General features: G+C 39.6%; 2 protein-coding genes across 2 annotated transcripts in view; one reads left to right on the forward strand and one right to left on the reverse strand.

Annotated features, from left to right (window-relative positions):
- The first annotated feature begins 8 nt into the window (after positions 1-8).
- The window catches only part of LOC105090174 (T-cell surface glycoprotein CD3 epsilon chain), a 43,062-nt gene continuing 24,218 nt past the window's right edge, over positions 9-18,852 (forward strand). The window contains exon 1 of the mRNA XM_010981386.3: positions 9-134. The gene's annotated coding sequence lies outside the window, so the exon portion shown is untranslated. The remainder of the gene's footprint in view (positions 135-18,852) is intronic.
- MPZL2 (myelin protein zero like 2) lies at positions 1,069-10,880 on the reverse strand. The gene is made up of 6 exons (XM_010981384.3): positions 10,576-10,880; positions 9,435-9,601; positions 8,952-9,162; positions 6,741-6,888; positions 4,642-4,717; positions 1,069-3,163 (listed from the first exon to the last, which is right to left on the reverse strand). Exons 1-5 carry the CDS (start codon positions 10,631-10,633, stop codon positions 4,654-4,656), a joined length of 648 nt encoding a protein of 215 aa, XP_010979686.1. The 5' UTR covers positions 10,634-10,880; the 3' UTR covers positions 1,069-3,163; positions 4,642-4,653.

The following is an 18,852-nucleotide window of genomic DNA, read 5'->3' on the forward strand; positions in this document are numbered from 1 at the left end:
AATGCCGGAAGTGACGCAAGGGCGGGAGGCCGCGAGACCTAAAATGGCGATTCGAGTTGCCATAGCAACGTGGCTTCTTTCCAGAACCGCACCTGGGTTTGCTCACGTTAATTCCTCGGTTCTTTAACTCTCAGGTAAGAGTGCATTTTTCTCCTTCTCTCGAAAATGAAGTCGACAAACTTTGGAGAATATACTAATTATTTTTTATGGAATTCTGCAGGATTAAATAGTCTTGATCCTTTGACTCCAAGCCGGAAGTCTTTTTTTACTCCCTAGGAATTAATTTTTTTGAACATTCTCAGAATAGATTTCTATCAATTTAGACTTAACACGGACGTAGGAGATCGTACAGGATCAGACAGTAAATAGATAAATATGGGCATTTTGTGCCTCAAGACTGTTTGGTTCATACTATGTTTTGTTTTGTTTTGTTTTGTTTTGTTTTGTTTTGTTTTGTATGTGTAGCATCCAACTCAGTACCTACCAAAACTGAGTGTTTACTAAACTGCTGTTGACAGTGGCAATGGTGAAATCATTACAAAAAGAAACTGAGATTTATGTCTCTTTTGGTTGGAAAAGATAAGAAAATGTTTTCACAGTGCTTGAAGTGTAATGAAGAGATGGTATCACATCCTTCTAAAAAAGAGTTGGATTGGTATCCTAATTCGTTAGTCAGCCTATTCTCTTGCAATCTACCCATATGTAATGAAAGCAGAAGAGGAACAAAAGTATACTTCAGCTTTGGGCAAGTTAATAACTTAATTTTTCAATGCCCATTCCTTTACTAGACTTGAAAGCTAGTAGTTTTTATTATTAAGAAGGTAGTGCAAGAGTATCAAATGAAATAGGTGATACTTTTCCTTATGAAGAGTATGCAAACTAGTTCGTTTTGCCCAATTCCCAGTTATTGTGGAAATCCATATAGATGTATTTATACAGGAGAAACCAATTCTATCCATTAGTGACGTCCAAGCTGCCTCCAAGAAAATTTTTCAGTAAAGATCAAATATATTCCCATCTGTTTCTGTTACTTGCTATGTAAAATATTTAGATTTGCATATAAGCAAATTATATAATTGGTAATTCTTTATTACTGAAGGTTATTTACATAAGTGTTTAAGACACAATAAAAAATAAATTACAATACAAAAGTTCTCTTTAAGAAGACACTGAACAGCAGGGCTGTATTAACCCTCGAGTATTTAGCCAAGACACAAGCTACAAGTTTTGCTGGAAAGACTTTCCTTGAGTTTAAAACTACTTCTTTACAATTATGGAACATCATCCAGGCTGTTTGAAGAAATATCCAGTTACAGTCTTTTCAAAGGCTGAATTATAGAGAAAAATAGAAAATGTGAATGAAAGGTAATATAGACTTGAATCTAATTTTTAGTTTCAAAACTGTGTGTTGAAACTTTACTTTTTAAATCGTATAAAAGGCAAAATGAGATAAGTATAAAATGTATTTCAGAATCAGGGTTCATATGTAAGTTATACCAGTTTTTTTTAAGTATTGGGAAAAATATCAAAGTTCAGCAGCTTTAAATACAGAAAACCTATTTGGAAATTCCAGTTTGTTAAAAGAAATAACATCTTCAGCCCAGTTGGTGAAAGCTGAAAATATCAAGCTGTAAAGATTTGGGGGGAGGGAGTGCCTAAACTTTTAGATGTTTTCAGTTCTTTGAATAAATGCTCCTGTAGCATTAATTTGGAAAGACACTGGGAAACTAGATACTTTTTTAAAAGCACTCTTCTTTCTGTAATCCACTTATAAAATTTCTTTTATCTACCTGTGTAAGGGACAAAAAGAATAAAGTTGGTTTCATTCTGTTAGTTTTGGTATTTCTTTGTCGCCATACCAAATCCTTCCTCCCCTGAAACAAGCAAGTGAGTTAAGACAAAAAAAAAAGAAAAGAAAAAGGGAAAGAGAAGGGCAAGGGAAAGAGAAGGGCAAGGGAAGGGAAGGGCAAGGGAAGGGAAGGGCAAGGGAAGGGAAGGGCAAGGGAAGGGAAGGGAAGGGCAAGGGAAGGGAAGGGCAGGGAAGGGCAGGGCAGGGAAGGGCAGGGCAGGGAAGGGCAGGGAAGGGAAGGGCAGGGAAGGGCAGGGCAGGGAAGGGAAGGGAAGGGAAGGAAAATTTAAATAATATCTTGCAATTCTCAGAGCTTTGTATAACACTATACAAAATTATCATCATTTGGGGTTGATTTTTTTCACCAGCCCTAAATTTTTTAATTGTAATATATTACTATTTCAGAATCCTTCATTTTAACTGCTTAATTATTCCAGTCTACAAATGAGCACTGACTTTGCTCTGTTGTTATAGATAACTGAATTGGGGGAAAAAACATAATAAGCTAAACAGTCATTCACTGCTCATGAAAGATCTGTGCTATTGATTGCCTTTCACAGTACAGAAAAAAGGTAACAAGCAATTCATCTTGAGACGATATTTGTCAGTCTATTAACATTTATGTACCCTTCCCTATTATTCAGGTGTAGACTTGTGCTGTCATAAACCTTGGATCACTTGACCAAAAACAAAAAACAAAGACAAAAAAAAAAAAAAAAACCCAAAAACCTACCATCTAGGACATTGAAAAAAATTCAATTAAACAAGATGTGTCCCATACTTAAGGAGAGCCATAAAAATCAAACTGTTCTTTAACAGTTTGAATTTAGGATGTTCTGTTAATCAATCAAAAACAGCTGGGAGAATTAGCTCACCTTTTAATTGAGAGTGTGAGAAGGAAACACATTAATTTTAGTAACAAGAATGCTGCCCTAAGAAATTAATATATTAAAGGAAATGTTCTGACAAATTGGCTTTTATCCCATTTGATGCCAATATATGTGTATATAAGCCATAATCCACAAGGAGTATTTAAGGGCAAAAATGTAGCTGCTTAGTATACAAAAACTAATGAGCATTTGAAAAATATTTGCACTCTGAAATTAAACAGAACCTTAGTAACAGGGCTGTATATGGATCTGGTGGTATCTGCTCAAGAAGGGCCCTATGCTGGCTCCAGAGGAGTGTTGCTTGTCTAGGTGGTTATATACTGCTGAGCTGGCTGGAAGACGGGTCACAACTGGAAAAGCCAAAGTAAAGCTTCCATTAGCTTCACTTATCTTAGGGTTCTTGTTCTTGGAAATCTTCAGCTTTCTGAAATACAAAACAAAAGTTTAAATGGATAATGTATTTGGGAAGAGTGCAATATGGCATTATGAATTACATATATATTATTAGATTTATTCTCCATAGTGAAGAAAAATATCCTTAAATGTATTTGTTCTCCTCTAATTTAACTTTTAAAAGAAGTTTCCTGATCCTTATTACACAGTTCTCAGGGTCAGTGTTCTTAATTCATAGTCTCTGCCTTGCATGACACTTGGATGACCCATAGTTTACTCACATACATACATTCCTTCTGTCTCTCTCCTCCCCGCACCCCTTTATTATAAACAAAATCAAATATACAGAAAAGTAGAGAAGACAGTGTATAGAGCTCACTAACACTTAATTTTAAAGCAATTTTTGCTTTACTTGCTATAAATATATATTGGGGGAGGGGCTCAAGTTTTTAAAACAAATTATTGATATTTTACCCCTCAATACTCCAATATGCATTTAAGTCGGGACAACTTCCTGCTTAACCCCAATACCCTTACTATACCTAATAAAAACTAACAATATTCCCTAATATTATTCATATTGAAATTTTTCATATGAAGACTTTCCTAATTGTCCCCCCAAATCTTTTTACAACTAGCTTGTTCAAACTAGTATCCATCCAGTCAAGGATCACACATTGCACTTGACTGTGTTACTTCCTTAAATTTCTTTTACTCTTAAACAGCCCCCATCTTTATTTTCCATGAACCTGACTTATTAGAATATCTGCTGGATTTTAATAATAGCCGTTGGTAAAAATCTCTCTGATACCAAATTTGGTTTCCTAGGTTTACAATAGAATCATTTTTCTCCATATTCTATTTTATAAATCTCTGGGGCTTAAGGCTATAAAAATGTGACTTTTTTTTTTCCAAATAATAATAGTGGACTTCAGAGAATGGAAGAAATTCTGATCATATGAAAAATAAGTCATCCTATCCTTTAAGCCTAATAAACCTAAAAACTGGAAAAACAAAATTATGCACCACTCAAATTGGATTCATAGTCCCAATAACCCAAAATGAGAGGAGTTGAAATCAATTCCAAATATTATACAGAAGTTCTCCTGTCAAAATGTCATTTGTGTCTATTGAGTCACTCTCTTAATGCCATTAGTTTACAATGGAACAAAAGAAAACAAGCAGGTGTTAATTCTTTCATTACAGAAAAGTATTTATTTACAGGTTGAAAGTTAATTTATTATCCTTAGTGGTGGTAAATGTAACCCCAAACCCTCAAATAATCCTAGAATTCTCTCAGCTGTAATGGTAGTAGGGTCTAGCTTTCTAATCCTTTGCACATAATACACTCAAAGGGGAAGCCATCCGTAACAGATGATTTTTATCTCTCTGCCCCAGCTTCTCTGTTTTCATACAGGAAACACCTAACAAATAACCTGGGAGAGCCACATTAGAGATGGGCCATACAAGAAAGCTAAGGAAAGGAATCAACCCATTTGTGAACCTTACCATCTAAGAATGTTAGTCTGTGTCTTCTAAATAAACAGAGGCCTTTTTTTCTTGGTTGAGACTTTCCTCTTCTTTTCTGTAACAAAGAAGCAGAGACCAGTGTTAGGGGAACAAGATAAGAAGCAAGCGAGGCAAATCCTACAAAGCTTCAAGTGAGATATTTTCCCACAAATTTTTGGAATCATATGCACTTGGGAGTAAATCTAAGCTTACAAAAAGCTAAGCCACTTGTGCTGTCTAACTAACAAGACTCATTCCTCCATATGACCCTGGGTATATGAACTTAGACGCTATTCAGAATATTTCTAGAAGAGAATATAACTTGGGAACTCCAGATGTTTAAAGCAGACATCTTAGTTTACGATCAGTATTCTGCCTCTAATTTCTACTCCTTACTCAAAAAAGACAGTATTGTATTGATCTAGAAGTCATCTTTATTGATTTTATTCTATTAAAACCAGGTCAGAGTTGCGTTCATTGGGCTCCTTAAAATCAGTTCTATTTGCTATAGTAAATATTTCTTGAGGAAAGGAAACAAATGGTGCTGGGATAGCTGAAAAATTACAACTGGAAAGAATAAATGTGGACTCCCACCTCACACTATATACAAGAATTGATTCAAAATGAGTCAAAGACCTAAATGTAGGAACTAAAATGTAAAACTCTTAGAAATAAACATAGGCATAAATCCTTTTGACCTTGGATTAGAGATGGTTTTTTTAGATATGACACCAACAACATAAGCAACAAAAGAAAAATAAATTAGACTTCATCGAAATGAAAACTTTTGTGCTTCAAAGGACACTATGAAGATAGTGGAAAGGTAACTCACAGAATGGGAGAAAATAATTGCAAATCTTGTATCTAATATGGCACTTTTGTATACTCCAAAATATATAAAGAATTTTTTAAACTAAACAATAGAAAGACAACCTAATTTTAAAATGGACAAAATGTTTGAATAGCTGTCTCCAAATTAGATACATAACCAATAAGCACATGGAAGGATGCTCAGCATCATTAGCCACTAGGAAAATGCAAATCAAAACTTCAGTGAGTTACCACTTCACACCCACTGGGTAACTATAATCAAAAGGACAGACAATACAAGTGCTGTCGAGGATGTAGGCAAACTGGAACCCTCATACATTGCTGATGGGAATACAAAATGGTGCAGCTGTTTTGGAAAATAGTCTGGCAATTCTTCAAGAAGGTAAACATAGAGTTACTATATATCCTAGTAACTCCATTTCTAAATGTATACCCAGGAGAATTGAAAACATATGCCCACACAAAAATGTGTAATGAATGTTCATAGTAGCATTAATAATAATAGCCAAAAAAATGGGGAAAACTTCAGTGTCCATCAACTGAATGGATAAACAAAATGTGGTATACACAGTCGATGGAATATTATGCAGCCATAGAAAGGAATGAAGTACTATAACATGGATGAACTTTGAAAGCATTATACAAAGTCATTAAATGTCACATATTGTATGATTCTCTTTATATGAAATGTCCAAAATAGGTAAATCCACAGAGACCAAAAGCAGGTTAGTACTTGTCAGGGGCAGGTGGGAGAGGAAAATAGGGAGTGATGGCTACAGGGTATGGAGTTTCTCTCTGGAATCAGGGGTGATGATTACACAACTTTGTGAACATTAAATAATGAATTTTATGCTATGTTATATAAATTTTATCTCAATGAAAAAAATTATTGAGCACCTTTTATTAGCACAGCTGACTTTCCTAGGCACTGATTCATAGAGCCCCTGCTGACAGCCCAGTAGTTCTTAAAAATGTGTGCTTTGCAGTAAAAGTAAGGAATGTCCTAGGAAAGCGTTACATAAACAAATTCTTGTACTGTCAAATCCTACATAGTAAAGAAAGCCTATAATGAAATCTTCTGTAAAATTAAGAAACTAAAGCTACTAATTCACTCTCTTATTTATCTCGCTTGTGAATTTGAATTCTTTTATAGAAGATTTACTCACAAGGAAGAACATCTGTTCAACAATTATTTAGCCCCATTGTAAAATACCAAAAGTTGTCATAAAACGGTGTTAGAAGACTTTCCCAGAACTGCCCAGCCTTACGATTTTATCTCCACCACTTTATGAGCTCTTTCAGCCCATTGCTTTTTTCGGAAATGCTGGAAGAGGACCACCGCGATTACTATTATGACCATCAGTGCACAGGCGGAGCCAATGGCCAGAGCCAGGAAGTGGATCTCAGAGAAGCGTACTGGAAAGAGAAAAGATCAAGTTAGGATTCTGAAAAGAGGAGGACTATGATGAAATCCAAAGATAAAAGAGGGATGTATTTTCATCCTTAAATGGAATCTTCCTCTCTCCTACCTTATTAACCAGAGTTTTATCCGGCCCCACCCCAGACCTACTGAATTACAGGTGGGGCCCAGCAATCTGTTTTAACTTGTCCTCCAGGTGATTCTGATGCATGCTAAAATTTTGAGAACCACTGGGCCGGTTGAACTGCCCAGTGGGGTAAGGTTATTCCTGACCTAATCAAATCCAGTGTCCAAAGTATCTCTCCCTGTATCCTTCTCAGCTCTGTCATTCATTCAGTCTTTTATCCAGGTTTATTAAGGGCCTATTATGTTCCGGGCACCTCAGTGGAAGTACAAATCCAAAAAAGACATTACTTTCAAGGAACTCATGCCCACTGGAAAGAAAGGCAAGTAAATCAGAAACTATAGCCTAGTAAAGAAATAATCCAAGAGGGAACCCAGAGGGAAGGGTCCCTAAAACCACACGAGAGTCTGGGAAGCCTGGGTCTCTTGTTTTTTAGCTTGATTTCTGATTTAAATTTCAACAAACCCTCGGAGTCAGAAAAGACGTTAGAGAATATCTAGCCAAGGGGTTCCCGGCCTAGAGTCTGTGAAGGACTGTTGCAGGTGGGGGGTGGACACAAGCCCACAGAATCCATGTCACACTGTGTGTGCATTGTTTGTGGTAAGCGAGAATCATTAGATTCTCAAAGAGTAGCGATCCTAGCATGGTTAGGAACCATGTGTTCTTATCTAACCTGTTCATTTTGCTTTGAAGAAACTGAGGTCCAAAGATATTACATTACTTCTTTCAATAATAAAATGACTTCCCTAAGGTCACACAGCTCTCTGTTGATAGGATTTTGAAGGATGGTACTAGGAATGAAAGAAGGAAGTCATGCCCTTTTATAGGCTTACATTTTGGGTAGTAATAGTGTGTTGGTTAAGAGCATACACCAGAGACAGGTTAAAATACCAGCTCCTGTGTGATTTGGGGTAATTAACTTCTCTGAGCCTCAGTTTCCTTGATGTGTAAAATAGAGATTAAAATATTCATTTCTTGAGTTCTTATAAAAAATAAAATTCCTTCTGTAAATTGCTCCATGCTGTGCCCACACAAAACATTCAGTATATGGTAGCTATTATAATTTTCAGTACAATTCAGAGTTTGGGGAATTTTTACATTTATTGCTTTATTTTATCTTCACCATAATCCTTGCTATATTATTCTCACTTTACAAGAGAAGAAAAAATGATTTACAGCTGGTAAACAATAGCAGTGACTCAAACTCAAATTTACAACTCCTGAGTTTTATGGTCTTCTCTGTTTGTTATCTGGCAGTTCTCCAGGCTGCCCTTTTAGGACTGCAGGCAATACAATGCATTGGTTTGGAGCACAGTTTTGGAGACAGAGATGCTTGGGTTTGAGTTCTGAGTGACTCCATTTATCAGCTAAATGACTTTGGTCAAGTGACTTAACCTCTATGAGCATCAGTTTCCTCATTAGTAAAATGAGGGGAGGAGCACTAAACACAATAAACTGATAGGATATGTAAAGATTAAATGTGATACACAAAGCCCCTGGCACAGGGGAAGTGCTCAGTAAACAATAGCTACCAGGACTGGAATCTGAGTGTGGGTGTGAGGATTAAATGAGATAGTACTTTGGACAGTGCCTGACAGAGAAGTAGGTACTCAACAGTGTTTTGTAAATAAATGAGTGAGTGAATGAATGGACCTACTGTTAGCCTTTTATCGGAGAGTTGCTTCCTCTCCCTTTCACGATCTCAATGCCATTTTTGTAACAGATTCCCTGCCTCCCTTTGCTTTATTTTCCATTTCTTTCCACAGCCAAACAAAGCCTTTCTCTTTTTACCCCAGGACTCTTCGCTCTCTCTCTGTAACCTCCAGATCTGAAGGGTTGGTCCTTCTCTCTACTCTTTCAGTCATCACTGAAGATTCCCCCTCTCTTTTCTACAAGCTCTCACTTTCTAAAACCATTTTTCTCTGCATCACCTACCAGTGTGCACAACGCTGAGCCGGATCTCCCCTATCAGCCCATCAACATCAGGTGGGTTCTTCACCTGGCAGGTGTACGTCCCATTGTCATCAAACTGCAGCTTCCAGAGGAGGATGGAGGCATCGTACCTCTCAGGGTTCCCATCCCAGACCACCCGGTCCTTGAAACGCCCACTCATGGGTTTGAAGGGATCCAAGTGATAGTAGAAAACCTAGAGAGGAGAAACGCCGAAGGGCTTATTCGGTACCTGGGCAGGGAGGCTGAGATGGCAGGAGCATAAGAGAAACACCAGCAAGCCTGACTGCCCTGTCTGCAGCTCTCCTGCAAGGACCTCTTGCTTTCCCCTTCACTGGCTTCTCAGTTCTGACCGTCTCTTTCCCAAGAATTGTTTCCCAGCTCTACCCTGTGCTTGCTGCTAAGAGAAATACAAGGGCAAGGAGAAATGGGCAGGCTTATTTTCCTAACCGAGAGCCCCCTACTTACAAACTGCTCAGGCCCCCCATCTTGAGGACGGAAATTCCAGGTCACTGTTAGAGCGTCGCCCACAGGAGCAAAGCTGGAGAAAGTGCATTTTAACCGAACATCTGTTCCATTGACAGCCTCCAGCACACGGGGGGTGTAAATTTCCACAGCTGCTAATGGCCAAAAAACTACAATAAAAAATGAGGAAAGAAAGGTTAACAGAAGATGTGTATTAAAAGAATTTCCGCTGACACTACTAAAATAAAGTTCTGAGTAGGGCATTTAACAGAACTGTGATGCCCCAGCTCTTACTCAAACTCACTTCACCCAGAGTCTACCTACACCTAAGTCATGCAACTTTGACCCTCCCATGCCTTAATACCACACAGTGAGCCTTTACTTAATGCCCTCACTCTCTCCGATGCATGATACCCTAGCCTCAAGGTACCCACTTCAAAACTGCTGTAACAAACTACAAAAGTCAGCAAATAAAATTGAAAGCAGAAACAAAAAATCAAAACTAATCAGAACATGAATTAGACACATATTCAGATAAGCATTATGTATTATGTGTATAATGGTCCCCTAGCAGGTGAGTGTTCCAGAAAAGGTTCTTGTTATGTGAATTTTGTACTGTTTCTAGTCTTCTGCAGAAACTATTCATCAGTCTCAGAGAGCTCAGCTTGCCTGTACTGCCGGAACCTTTATACCACATGGCATTTTTTGACCATGATATTTACATATAGAATGTGCATGTTGGGAAAGTTTCAAAACCACAGTGGGTCTCTCTCCTTAACAGTCCTAGCTTTCCCAGTGCTGCCGAAAGTCCCAGACAAGACCCACACACAGAAATCCAAGTGCCCAGTCCTGCCTGCCGTGGGAGGATGAGAGCAGCCACAAAAAAAATGGTGTGTAACCTGAGATTAGAAAGCCCTCTCTGTGCCCGACTCACTGGCAGCCGGAACACACCTAAACCTGTTTGTCCAAAAGCAGTTCCCCCCAAACAGCCCACCACTTCAATTTCATTAAAGTCAAAACTATAACGAAATGCAACTGTGGCTCAGGCTTCAAAAAATGACTCCTGCAGCTTCTTAGACAATTAGCTTTATAGGGTCAAAGGCAGCGAAGGGGGAAATGCTCAGAGGAGCCCGCCAGCTCTTACCTGTGAGCTGTACGCCCAGGAGAAAAAGCGCAGCACGCGCAGGGCTCTTACCATACATGAGGGAAACCCAGTCCCGGCCCCGGAGACCAGGCCGGGCAGACCAAGCGCTCCAGCACCCTGCTGAGGCCACTCCACGAGGAAAGCCCTGCGCTTTCCGGGGAGAGGAGTCAGTCCCTCACCTATGGGAATCCGAGCACCCGCGCCTGTGACTCATTGCTGCTCTGCTGGCGCAGTTCGCTGGAATGAAAGGTGGGGCCTCAGCGCCCAGCGCCCTCCTCCCCGCCTTCCCTGCTTCCCTCCTGCCTTCTGCGCTACCAACACGTCTGCACAAAGTCCCAAGCTGCAGTTCTGTCTTCACTTTCTAGTTTGTCTGGACTCTGGCCTCTGGATGGCCTCAGACACAGCCAGAGGAGGTGGTACCAGTCTGAAACGGCCCAGGCAGCTTTGGGTCTGGCTCACACACACACTCTTTTTTCAAACAGGCTTTATGCTTGCCTGGGAAGTGAATGCTGGACCTGCCTGCGGTGATTCCACTTCCCAAAGCACCTCCCTGGGGCCACAGTAGCTTAGATGGCTTCCTAACTCCAGCACAATCCAAATTCCTCAGGACCCTCAGTGTTCAAGAAACCCTACAGTTTATACCCTGGATTTTAGCCAGATGTTACCACGAGGATCTCTATTCCTTTTCTGGCTTGTAGCCTTCCCTCAGACCTACCTAAAATAGACTGACCAAAACAAATATCAGTGTTTAATGACCCTTTACCTTTGAAGGATTTAAAGAGGAATCAGGACCACATCCCAGCTCATTCACCCTACCGTCTCAATAGTGTGCAAAGTGCTTTCTTGCTTGTTCGTTCCTCTACACAACACTCCCATGAAATGTTCCTATTTTACCAGTGAGGACACTAAGACCCCAGAGGAGGTAAGTGACTTGCACAGCCAATAGGTAGCAAAACTAGAACTTTCTTTTACTCTAAATTCTAGCGCTCCTTCCATAAAATAACAGCTAACGTGAACAGACAGAGGACTGTCACGGAAAAGGTTTGCATAATAACTTTATTGTACCTCAGATTTTATCTGTCATTTTTAGAGCAGCCATCTGTCTGAGAAATCTAAACAGTTGAGGACTGAGAGAGGGTGCCTCCTAGTCTGGGAAGAGGATGGGTAATTGTTACGGATTAACGAAGCAGCGTTGAAACAGCAGCAGGAGGATGAAGACTCCGCGTGCTGTTAAGAAGTAGGCTGGACCAGGAATCTAACCCTGAACAGAAACAAACTGCCCTTATCCCTGGATTAGCGATCTAGAAACTCTTTAGTGATTCACAAAACCTCCTAGTGAAACCCTGGAACAAAGAAGTTTCCAGGAGAGGGAGGAAGGGGCGGGCTGACTAGAAAAAATAAAACATCGTCAGGAGGGAAGAAAAGAGAAAATTCCACGGAGAGAGGGGCAGAGGACAGAAGACAAAGAAAAACAAAAGAGGACAGAAAATCAGCAGAAGAAAGATGTCATGATGTGGAGCAAAACAGTAACCCACCACCCAAATCCGTCCCTGTTAAGACCGAGAAACCAGGGGCTACCCCCCTATGAAGGCAGGCAGGGCCGAGCATAAGAGGACTATGATGAGTGTTTCTGAGAGTGTTTGGCTCCTTTGTCAGCTTCTAGGTCAGAAATCAACTGAAAATCAGAATGCTGGGGAAACATTTAAAATGGTGATAGGATGAGATGGAGCTTTTCTGGTGTGGAGATCCAAAGAGTTCAGCCCCAGGAGCCTGAAAGGAAAGGAGTGAAGGAAACTTGATCCTCTTTGTTGGCTTTTAACTTGCTGCAGGGAAATGCAGCTCTGAAGAAAGGAGGTAGAGCCTGAGGTTTCCAAGTCAACCGCAAATTGCAAAATTTGGTGAGAGGTCGAGTTACCAAGGGGCTCAGGGATACGGTGAACAACAGCAGGAGAGGAATTGGGGCAGGAAGAACTGAACAAACTGCCTGTTGTCCGGAGCCGAAGACTCTCCCCCAGGTAGCCAGCCTCCCTGTAAGCCGGCTACCAGGCCTGCTCTGAGACTCCGCTGCTGCCCAGATCCCATTCCTCAACAGAGTTCAAGTTCCTGGCTTGGTGCCCAGCAACGCCCAATTCCTTCCAGTTAACAGGAGAGGCACCCAGTTCCCCTCCCTGGGTGGGGAGGGGAGAGGCCAAGGGCTGGACTTGTTAAGTAGAGAAAACACTAAGCAAAAAGAATGTCTGTCCCGAAAGAGTCCCCAGGATGCCCGTCAGCAGGACTTTTGATCAAAGCTGGAGGCATCTGGGTAAGGTCTGAGTTACAGTTAGTATCTGGACAAAGGAGAGAAAAGAAAGAGGCATTCTGGAGATTAAAAGGAAGAAAAATGAAATTCTCAGAGACATCATTTTTTTCTAAATTTCCCAGAAAAAAATTTCTGATCATTAAAATTCATGGCATACTAATGGTTTTAAAAGCACCTCTTCTGTCCCAGTCCCTCTGTCCCACGTTTCGTAAAAATATTTCTAAAGAATACCTAGACCTTGGCCAGTGAGAAACTCACTGGGGGCTCAAGAGACAAAAAGGACAACTGGCCTGTATCAATATTTGTAAAGTTGTCTTAACTTCCTAGGCAAAAATGTTGTTTTTCACCGCAAGATGAAAATAGCATTCTCTGAAGCAAGGAAAACAAATAATTTAGCTCTTAAGGTGATTCAGATAAAGTTTTTACTTAAAAGTGTGGTCCATATGTCTTTCTTACTAGAAAAGCTTTATTAAGTTTTTGTTATGTTCTGGGCTAAACATACAGAGTAGACTAAGACATTTCTGCAGGGGGTGGGGCTGCGGAAATCAATCTAAAGAGGATTGGGAGGTGGAGTGTATATGTAAACAGATAATTACCGTATCTGTGACTTTTGAACCAGTCCTAAAAGGATGACTGGAGAGAAGAGAGGAGAAACAAATGCAGCTCCTCGTGGTAGGTCAGGAGGCTGGAGAGAGGCTGGGCCCAGGTGCTGAGGGGCCTCAGTCGCCCTTCTAAGGTGTATGGACTTGATCCTGACAAATATATCAGTTGGGAGTAGCTAATAGTGATCGGAGAAGAGAATTACTTTGGTATTTCCCAGGACCACAAAAAATGATAAGGGAAGGACATTAACTGCCACATACTCAACCAGATTTCTCATCAGGCCCCTGGCCTGGGAGCCAGAATGAAAGTATAAACTTAGTACCTGTTTTCAGAAGACTCAGGGACTCCCAGCCTTCCCTAACCACCAATTCCAATCTCTAGCGCCCTTTTTTTTTTTTTTTTTTTTTTTTTTGAGAACTTCCTCTGGTTTAGAGACCTTTTCAAAGATGAGAGGGAGATCAGGGTGTCAGAGTCCTAGATGAGAGGTGGGCTCTTGGCCCAAAGAATTGTGTTCCCTTTGGTCCCCCTCCTTGCCTTGTTTCCTAGAGGTAGTCCAGGGCAAGTCTGGATCTGAGACTGAGCTCCAATAGCTTAGAAGAACCATGGGCAGGATGCTCTCCGATCTCCCTGCCTCTTGGCAGCTTCTGTGAACACTTCTCCAGTAAAGCCTGAGGCTCCTTCCTTAATCATAGAGGAGAGGCATCACGATCTTATTAATCAGCCCATGGGAGAGATTCTGAAGTTTAACACTTCATATTCTAAAGCGAAGTTAGACAGATAAACATGGCCCTACTGCATAGACAGGGAGCTGTATTCAATGGCTTGTAGTAACCTGTAATGAAAAATAATGTATTTATCTTTCTGAATCACTATGCTGTACACCAGAAACTAACACAGCCTTGTAAATCAACTGTGCTTCAGTTTTTAAAAATGGGAAAAAAAGGGGGGGGGAGAAGTTAAATGGATTTGTACAAGGCAGAGAGACACGATGTCTTTAAAGATAAGCGTCCCCCAGGAGGATAAAGAGATTCCCCCCCCCCACCTTGGTAGATGTCTCTTTCACCATAAGCACCACATCTAAGTGCTGGGTGAGAATTGACATTTATATAGTGTTTATTGATGAACACGGTATCTCTTGGTTACCATGACCAATTTTAATTCTTAGGAAATTGTTTCATTTCCTGAGAAAAGAAATCGCCACTTCATTTTTTCTACTAAATACCAGGAAGTGTGAGGCGAAGGCGCTGAAGTCCAACCTGCTTAGGTCCAAATCCAAGCTCGGCCACTTACTAGCTGTGTGGCCTGGGTAGTTGGTTGGTTCTCTGTGCCTCAGTTACCTCACATGTAAAATGAGAATAATAGCATCTGCCCCATAGGCTTGGAATAAGAAACAGGTGAAATGCTGTGTTTAAGTGAAGCCCTCTGCTCACTGCCCACAGAAGGCACTCGGTAAATTTAGTTGTTTGTTTGTGGTTATACTTAGTTAAGATATTGAAAACCGTTCCCATGGCTGTGTTGGGAGAAGATCTAGCAGTTTCTCTTTTTTTTTTCAATGTTTTAAAACTGAAGTATAGTCAGTTTACAATGTGTCCATTTCTGGTGTACAGCATAGTGTTTCAGTCATTCATGTACATACATATATTCATATTCTTTTTCATTATAGGTTGCTGCAAGATATTGATATAGTTTCCTGTGCTATACGGTAGAAACTTGTTTACCTACTTTATTCATAGTAGTTAGTATCTAGCAGTTTCTTATAAAGCTAAGTTTCACAGAAAGCTAACCACCTTAGCAATTCCGCTGCTAAATATTTATCCAAGACAAATGAAGTTATATATCCACAAAAAGACCCGCATGAGAGTATTTCTAGAAGCTGTATTCGTAATAGTCCCAAACTGGAAACAACCCAGGGGTCCATCAACAGAAAAATGGATAAATACCATAGAATACTCATAGGATGGGATACGTCTCAGGAGTGAAAAGGAATAAACTACTGACACATACAACCACATGGATGAATCTCAAATGTATTATGTTGAACAAAATTAGCCACACTTAAAGTACTATTTACTCTTTGATTCCACTTACATGAAGTTCTAGACAGGCAAATCTAACCTTTGGTAGAAGAAATCATAACACTGCTTGCCCTTGTGGGAGAGGCAGAAGGGATCGACTGGAGGGCACGAAGGAGCTTCCCAGAGTGATGTTAATGTTCTGCATCTTGATATGGGTTTGAGTTACACAGGCTTATGCATTTGCCAAAGTTCTTTGAATGGTTTATGTGTTAAGTTGTATGTTTCATTGTATGCAAATTTTATTACAATATATACTTAATTCTGCTTTTGTTTGTCTTTTTTTTTGTGTGGCGGGGAGGTAATTGTGTTTATTGATTGATTGATTGGAAGTACTGGGAATTGAACCCAGGACCTCGTGGGTACTAAGCACGCACTCTACCTCCCCCTCAATATATTCTTAAAAGGAATTATAAATAAATATTGAACTCTTATTAATGCTGAAGTATGTAGGGGGTTGTGTTGATGTCTGCATTTTTAAAATACATAAAATAAGATTAATGGATCTTAATGGTTGGGTGGATAAGGGATGAGAAGAGGAAAATTGATATGTGATAAAGCATGTATATAGTAAAATTGTTAATTGAAGAATCTAGGCAGGAAAAACATGTTTGAAATTTTTCGTAATATTGACAAAAATCTACTTCCTCCTTTACCATTTTCCTTGGCATTAAGTAAAGGACAACACCAAACAGTAATAAAATGTTTAAGGGTCATTATTTTACATCATTCTAGTTTAGACATTCCTTAGAATACTAGTCATTTTTTACAAATGAAATTTACCATTAATTAAAAATTACCATTTATCAAGTGCTTGTTCTGTACCCAGCACCACAGTAGGCATGTCACAAATACTATTTCTGATCTCCGTAATTGCGAGATAAGCAGCAATCTCCAATTTATAGATGAGGAAATTGAGGGGCAGAGAGATTTATTCATTCTAATACCTATTGAGGGTGGTGAGAAAAGGGCAAAAAGAAGAATGAATGACCAGAGGTGAGACTGAAGATCTAATCAGAGGCGGGACCCTAAAGGCCCTAAATAAGGGCTAAGGAGTTTGGAATTTATCCTGAGGGCAATGGGAAGATATTGAAAACTTGTAAGTAGAAAGTGGCTGTATTAAGATCACTCAACTGCGATTTGGAGAAAGACAATGGAGAGGAATAAGACTGGAAGCAAAAAGCTGCTTATGGGAACAGTAATTCAGGCAGATGATTTGACCTGAAGTGAAACAATGGCAGAGGGAATGGAGAGAAGTTAAGGATTTGAGAGATGAAGGAGGTAGAATGGATGGAGATTGGTACATGATTGGAAGTGGAATTGTGGGAAAGTATTAGAAGATAATTGTCAAATTTTTAGCATAAGAAACTTGGTGGACAGTGGCTTCCTTTCTCTAAAATAGAGAGGATGAGGAGTTGTTGAATTTGATGTCCCTGGAGGACAGCCAAGCAGAGATGTTCAGTACAAAATGGGATAAATGGATCTGAGCTCCAAAGAGCTCTGGACTAGAGATGCCAGTTTGAGGTCTTCAGAAGGTAATTGTGTGACCACCGTAGAGTAAGAAAGGACAACCTATATTGTACATCAACTATACTTCTATTTTTTAAAAATAATTGCATCAAGCACTCAGTGAATTATAAAAGTAAGGAAGTGGAGAATAATCTGTTAGTTAATTAAAAGATGGAGTCTCCACATACACAAGTGTGCCAGGAAGGGTGGGAAAAAGCTTCATCTTTTCCAACACATTTGAATATTTTGCTCCATAAATGTCACTGAGATCATACACTTACCTTTAGAAACAGACCTAAGCTTCTTGGGGGAAGCTGACCTTGCAATTAGACTGCTTACAGAATAGCAGCAGGTGGAGGCTTACTAAGAAGCCTGCGGCAAGACCTGACTTGAAATCGGAATCAGCAGTTCTGTTCTCCTCTGGCCTCAGCATCAGCAACTTTCTGTCCAGAGTCCTTAGATGTATTGTAACTCTGCCTCTGACTCTTTACTCTTGCAGCAACCACCTCAGGGAGAAAGAGGGGTTGCAGATGCATTAAGTTTGTGATGATGTCACAAGCGGGAGAAGTATGGAATCTGTAACTGAAGCAATTGGAAGGAGTGGTCTGTTCCAAGAGATGAAGGTGGACAGGTAGAGAGCACAAAATCAGCGGACAGACTCGTAAGAACTGCAAGAAATCTGGGAGACCTGTTACACTGACATGCACCTCCTTGGTTAAGTTTATTTCTAGGTATTTTATTGTATTTTATTTTTGATGTGATTTTAAATGGGATTGTTTTTTAACTTTCTCTTTCCAGTATTTCATTATCAGTGTATAGAAATGCAACTGATTTCTGTATACTAACCTTATATCCTGCTAACTGGCTGAATTCATTTATTGGTTCTAATAGTTTTTGCGTGGGAGACTTTAGGATTCTCTACATAAAGTATCATGTCATCTGCAAATAGTGATAGTTTTACCTCTTCCTTTCCAATTTGGATACCTTTAATTTCTTTTTCTTGTCTGATTGTTGTGGCTGGGACTTCCAATACTATGTTAAATAGAAGCAATGAGAGTGGGCGTTCTTGTCTTATTCCTGAGTTTAGCAGGAAGGCTTCCATCTTTTCACCAGTATTTTGTTGGCTGTGAGTTTGTTATAAATGGCTTTTATTGTGTGGAGATATGTTCCCTCACTTTGATGAGTGTTATTAATGACCATATCTGTTTCAATAAACTATTAAAAATATTTGATAAGACTGTCACATCTGTCTTACGGTTTGCAATTCTCTTTGTTCCAGTGTTCATTAAACTGTAAGGTGTAGAAACTCCATCTTTTTTTAGTCTTATTTCTCTATCTCACACAATCCCAGTGACTGTGGTGGTATTTAGAGGTAAAATGGGCAAATGAAATGAATACCTCTGCTGTGAACGTTTTAGGCAAAGAAATTCTAAAAATTTTGTAACTAAAAACAAACTACAGGGAAGAGGATATAGCTTAGCGGTAGAGTGCGTGCTTAGCATGCACAAGGTCCTGTGTTCAATCCCCAGAACCTCAATTAAAATAAATAAATAAATCAACTCCCCCCCCAACAAAAAAAAAGCAAACTACAGTGTTGAATATGTGTATTGGCTTTATTCTACACTTTGATTCTTTTTTTTTTTTAACATTTTTATTGAGTTATAGTCATTTTAAAATGTTGTGTCAAATTCCAGTGTAGACACAATTTTTCAGTTATACACGGGCATATATATATTCATTGTCACATTTTTTTCGCTGTGAGCTACCACAAGTACACTTTGATTCTTAACATTA

This window comes from Camelus dromedarius, chromosome 34, assembly GCF_036321535.1.
Source record: "Camelus dromedarius isolate mCamDro1 chromosome 34, mCamDro1.pat, whole genome shotgun sequence".
In the NCBI taxonomy this organism is placed as follows: domain Eukaryota; kingdom Metazoa; phylum Chordata; class Mammalia; order Artiodactyla; family Camelidae; genus Camelus; species Camelus dromedarius.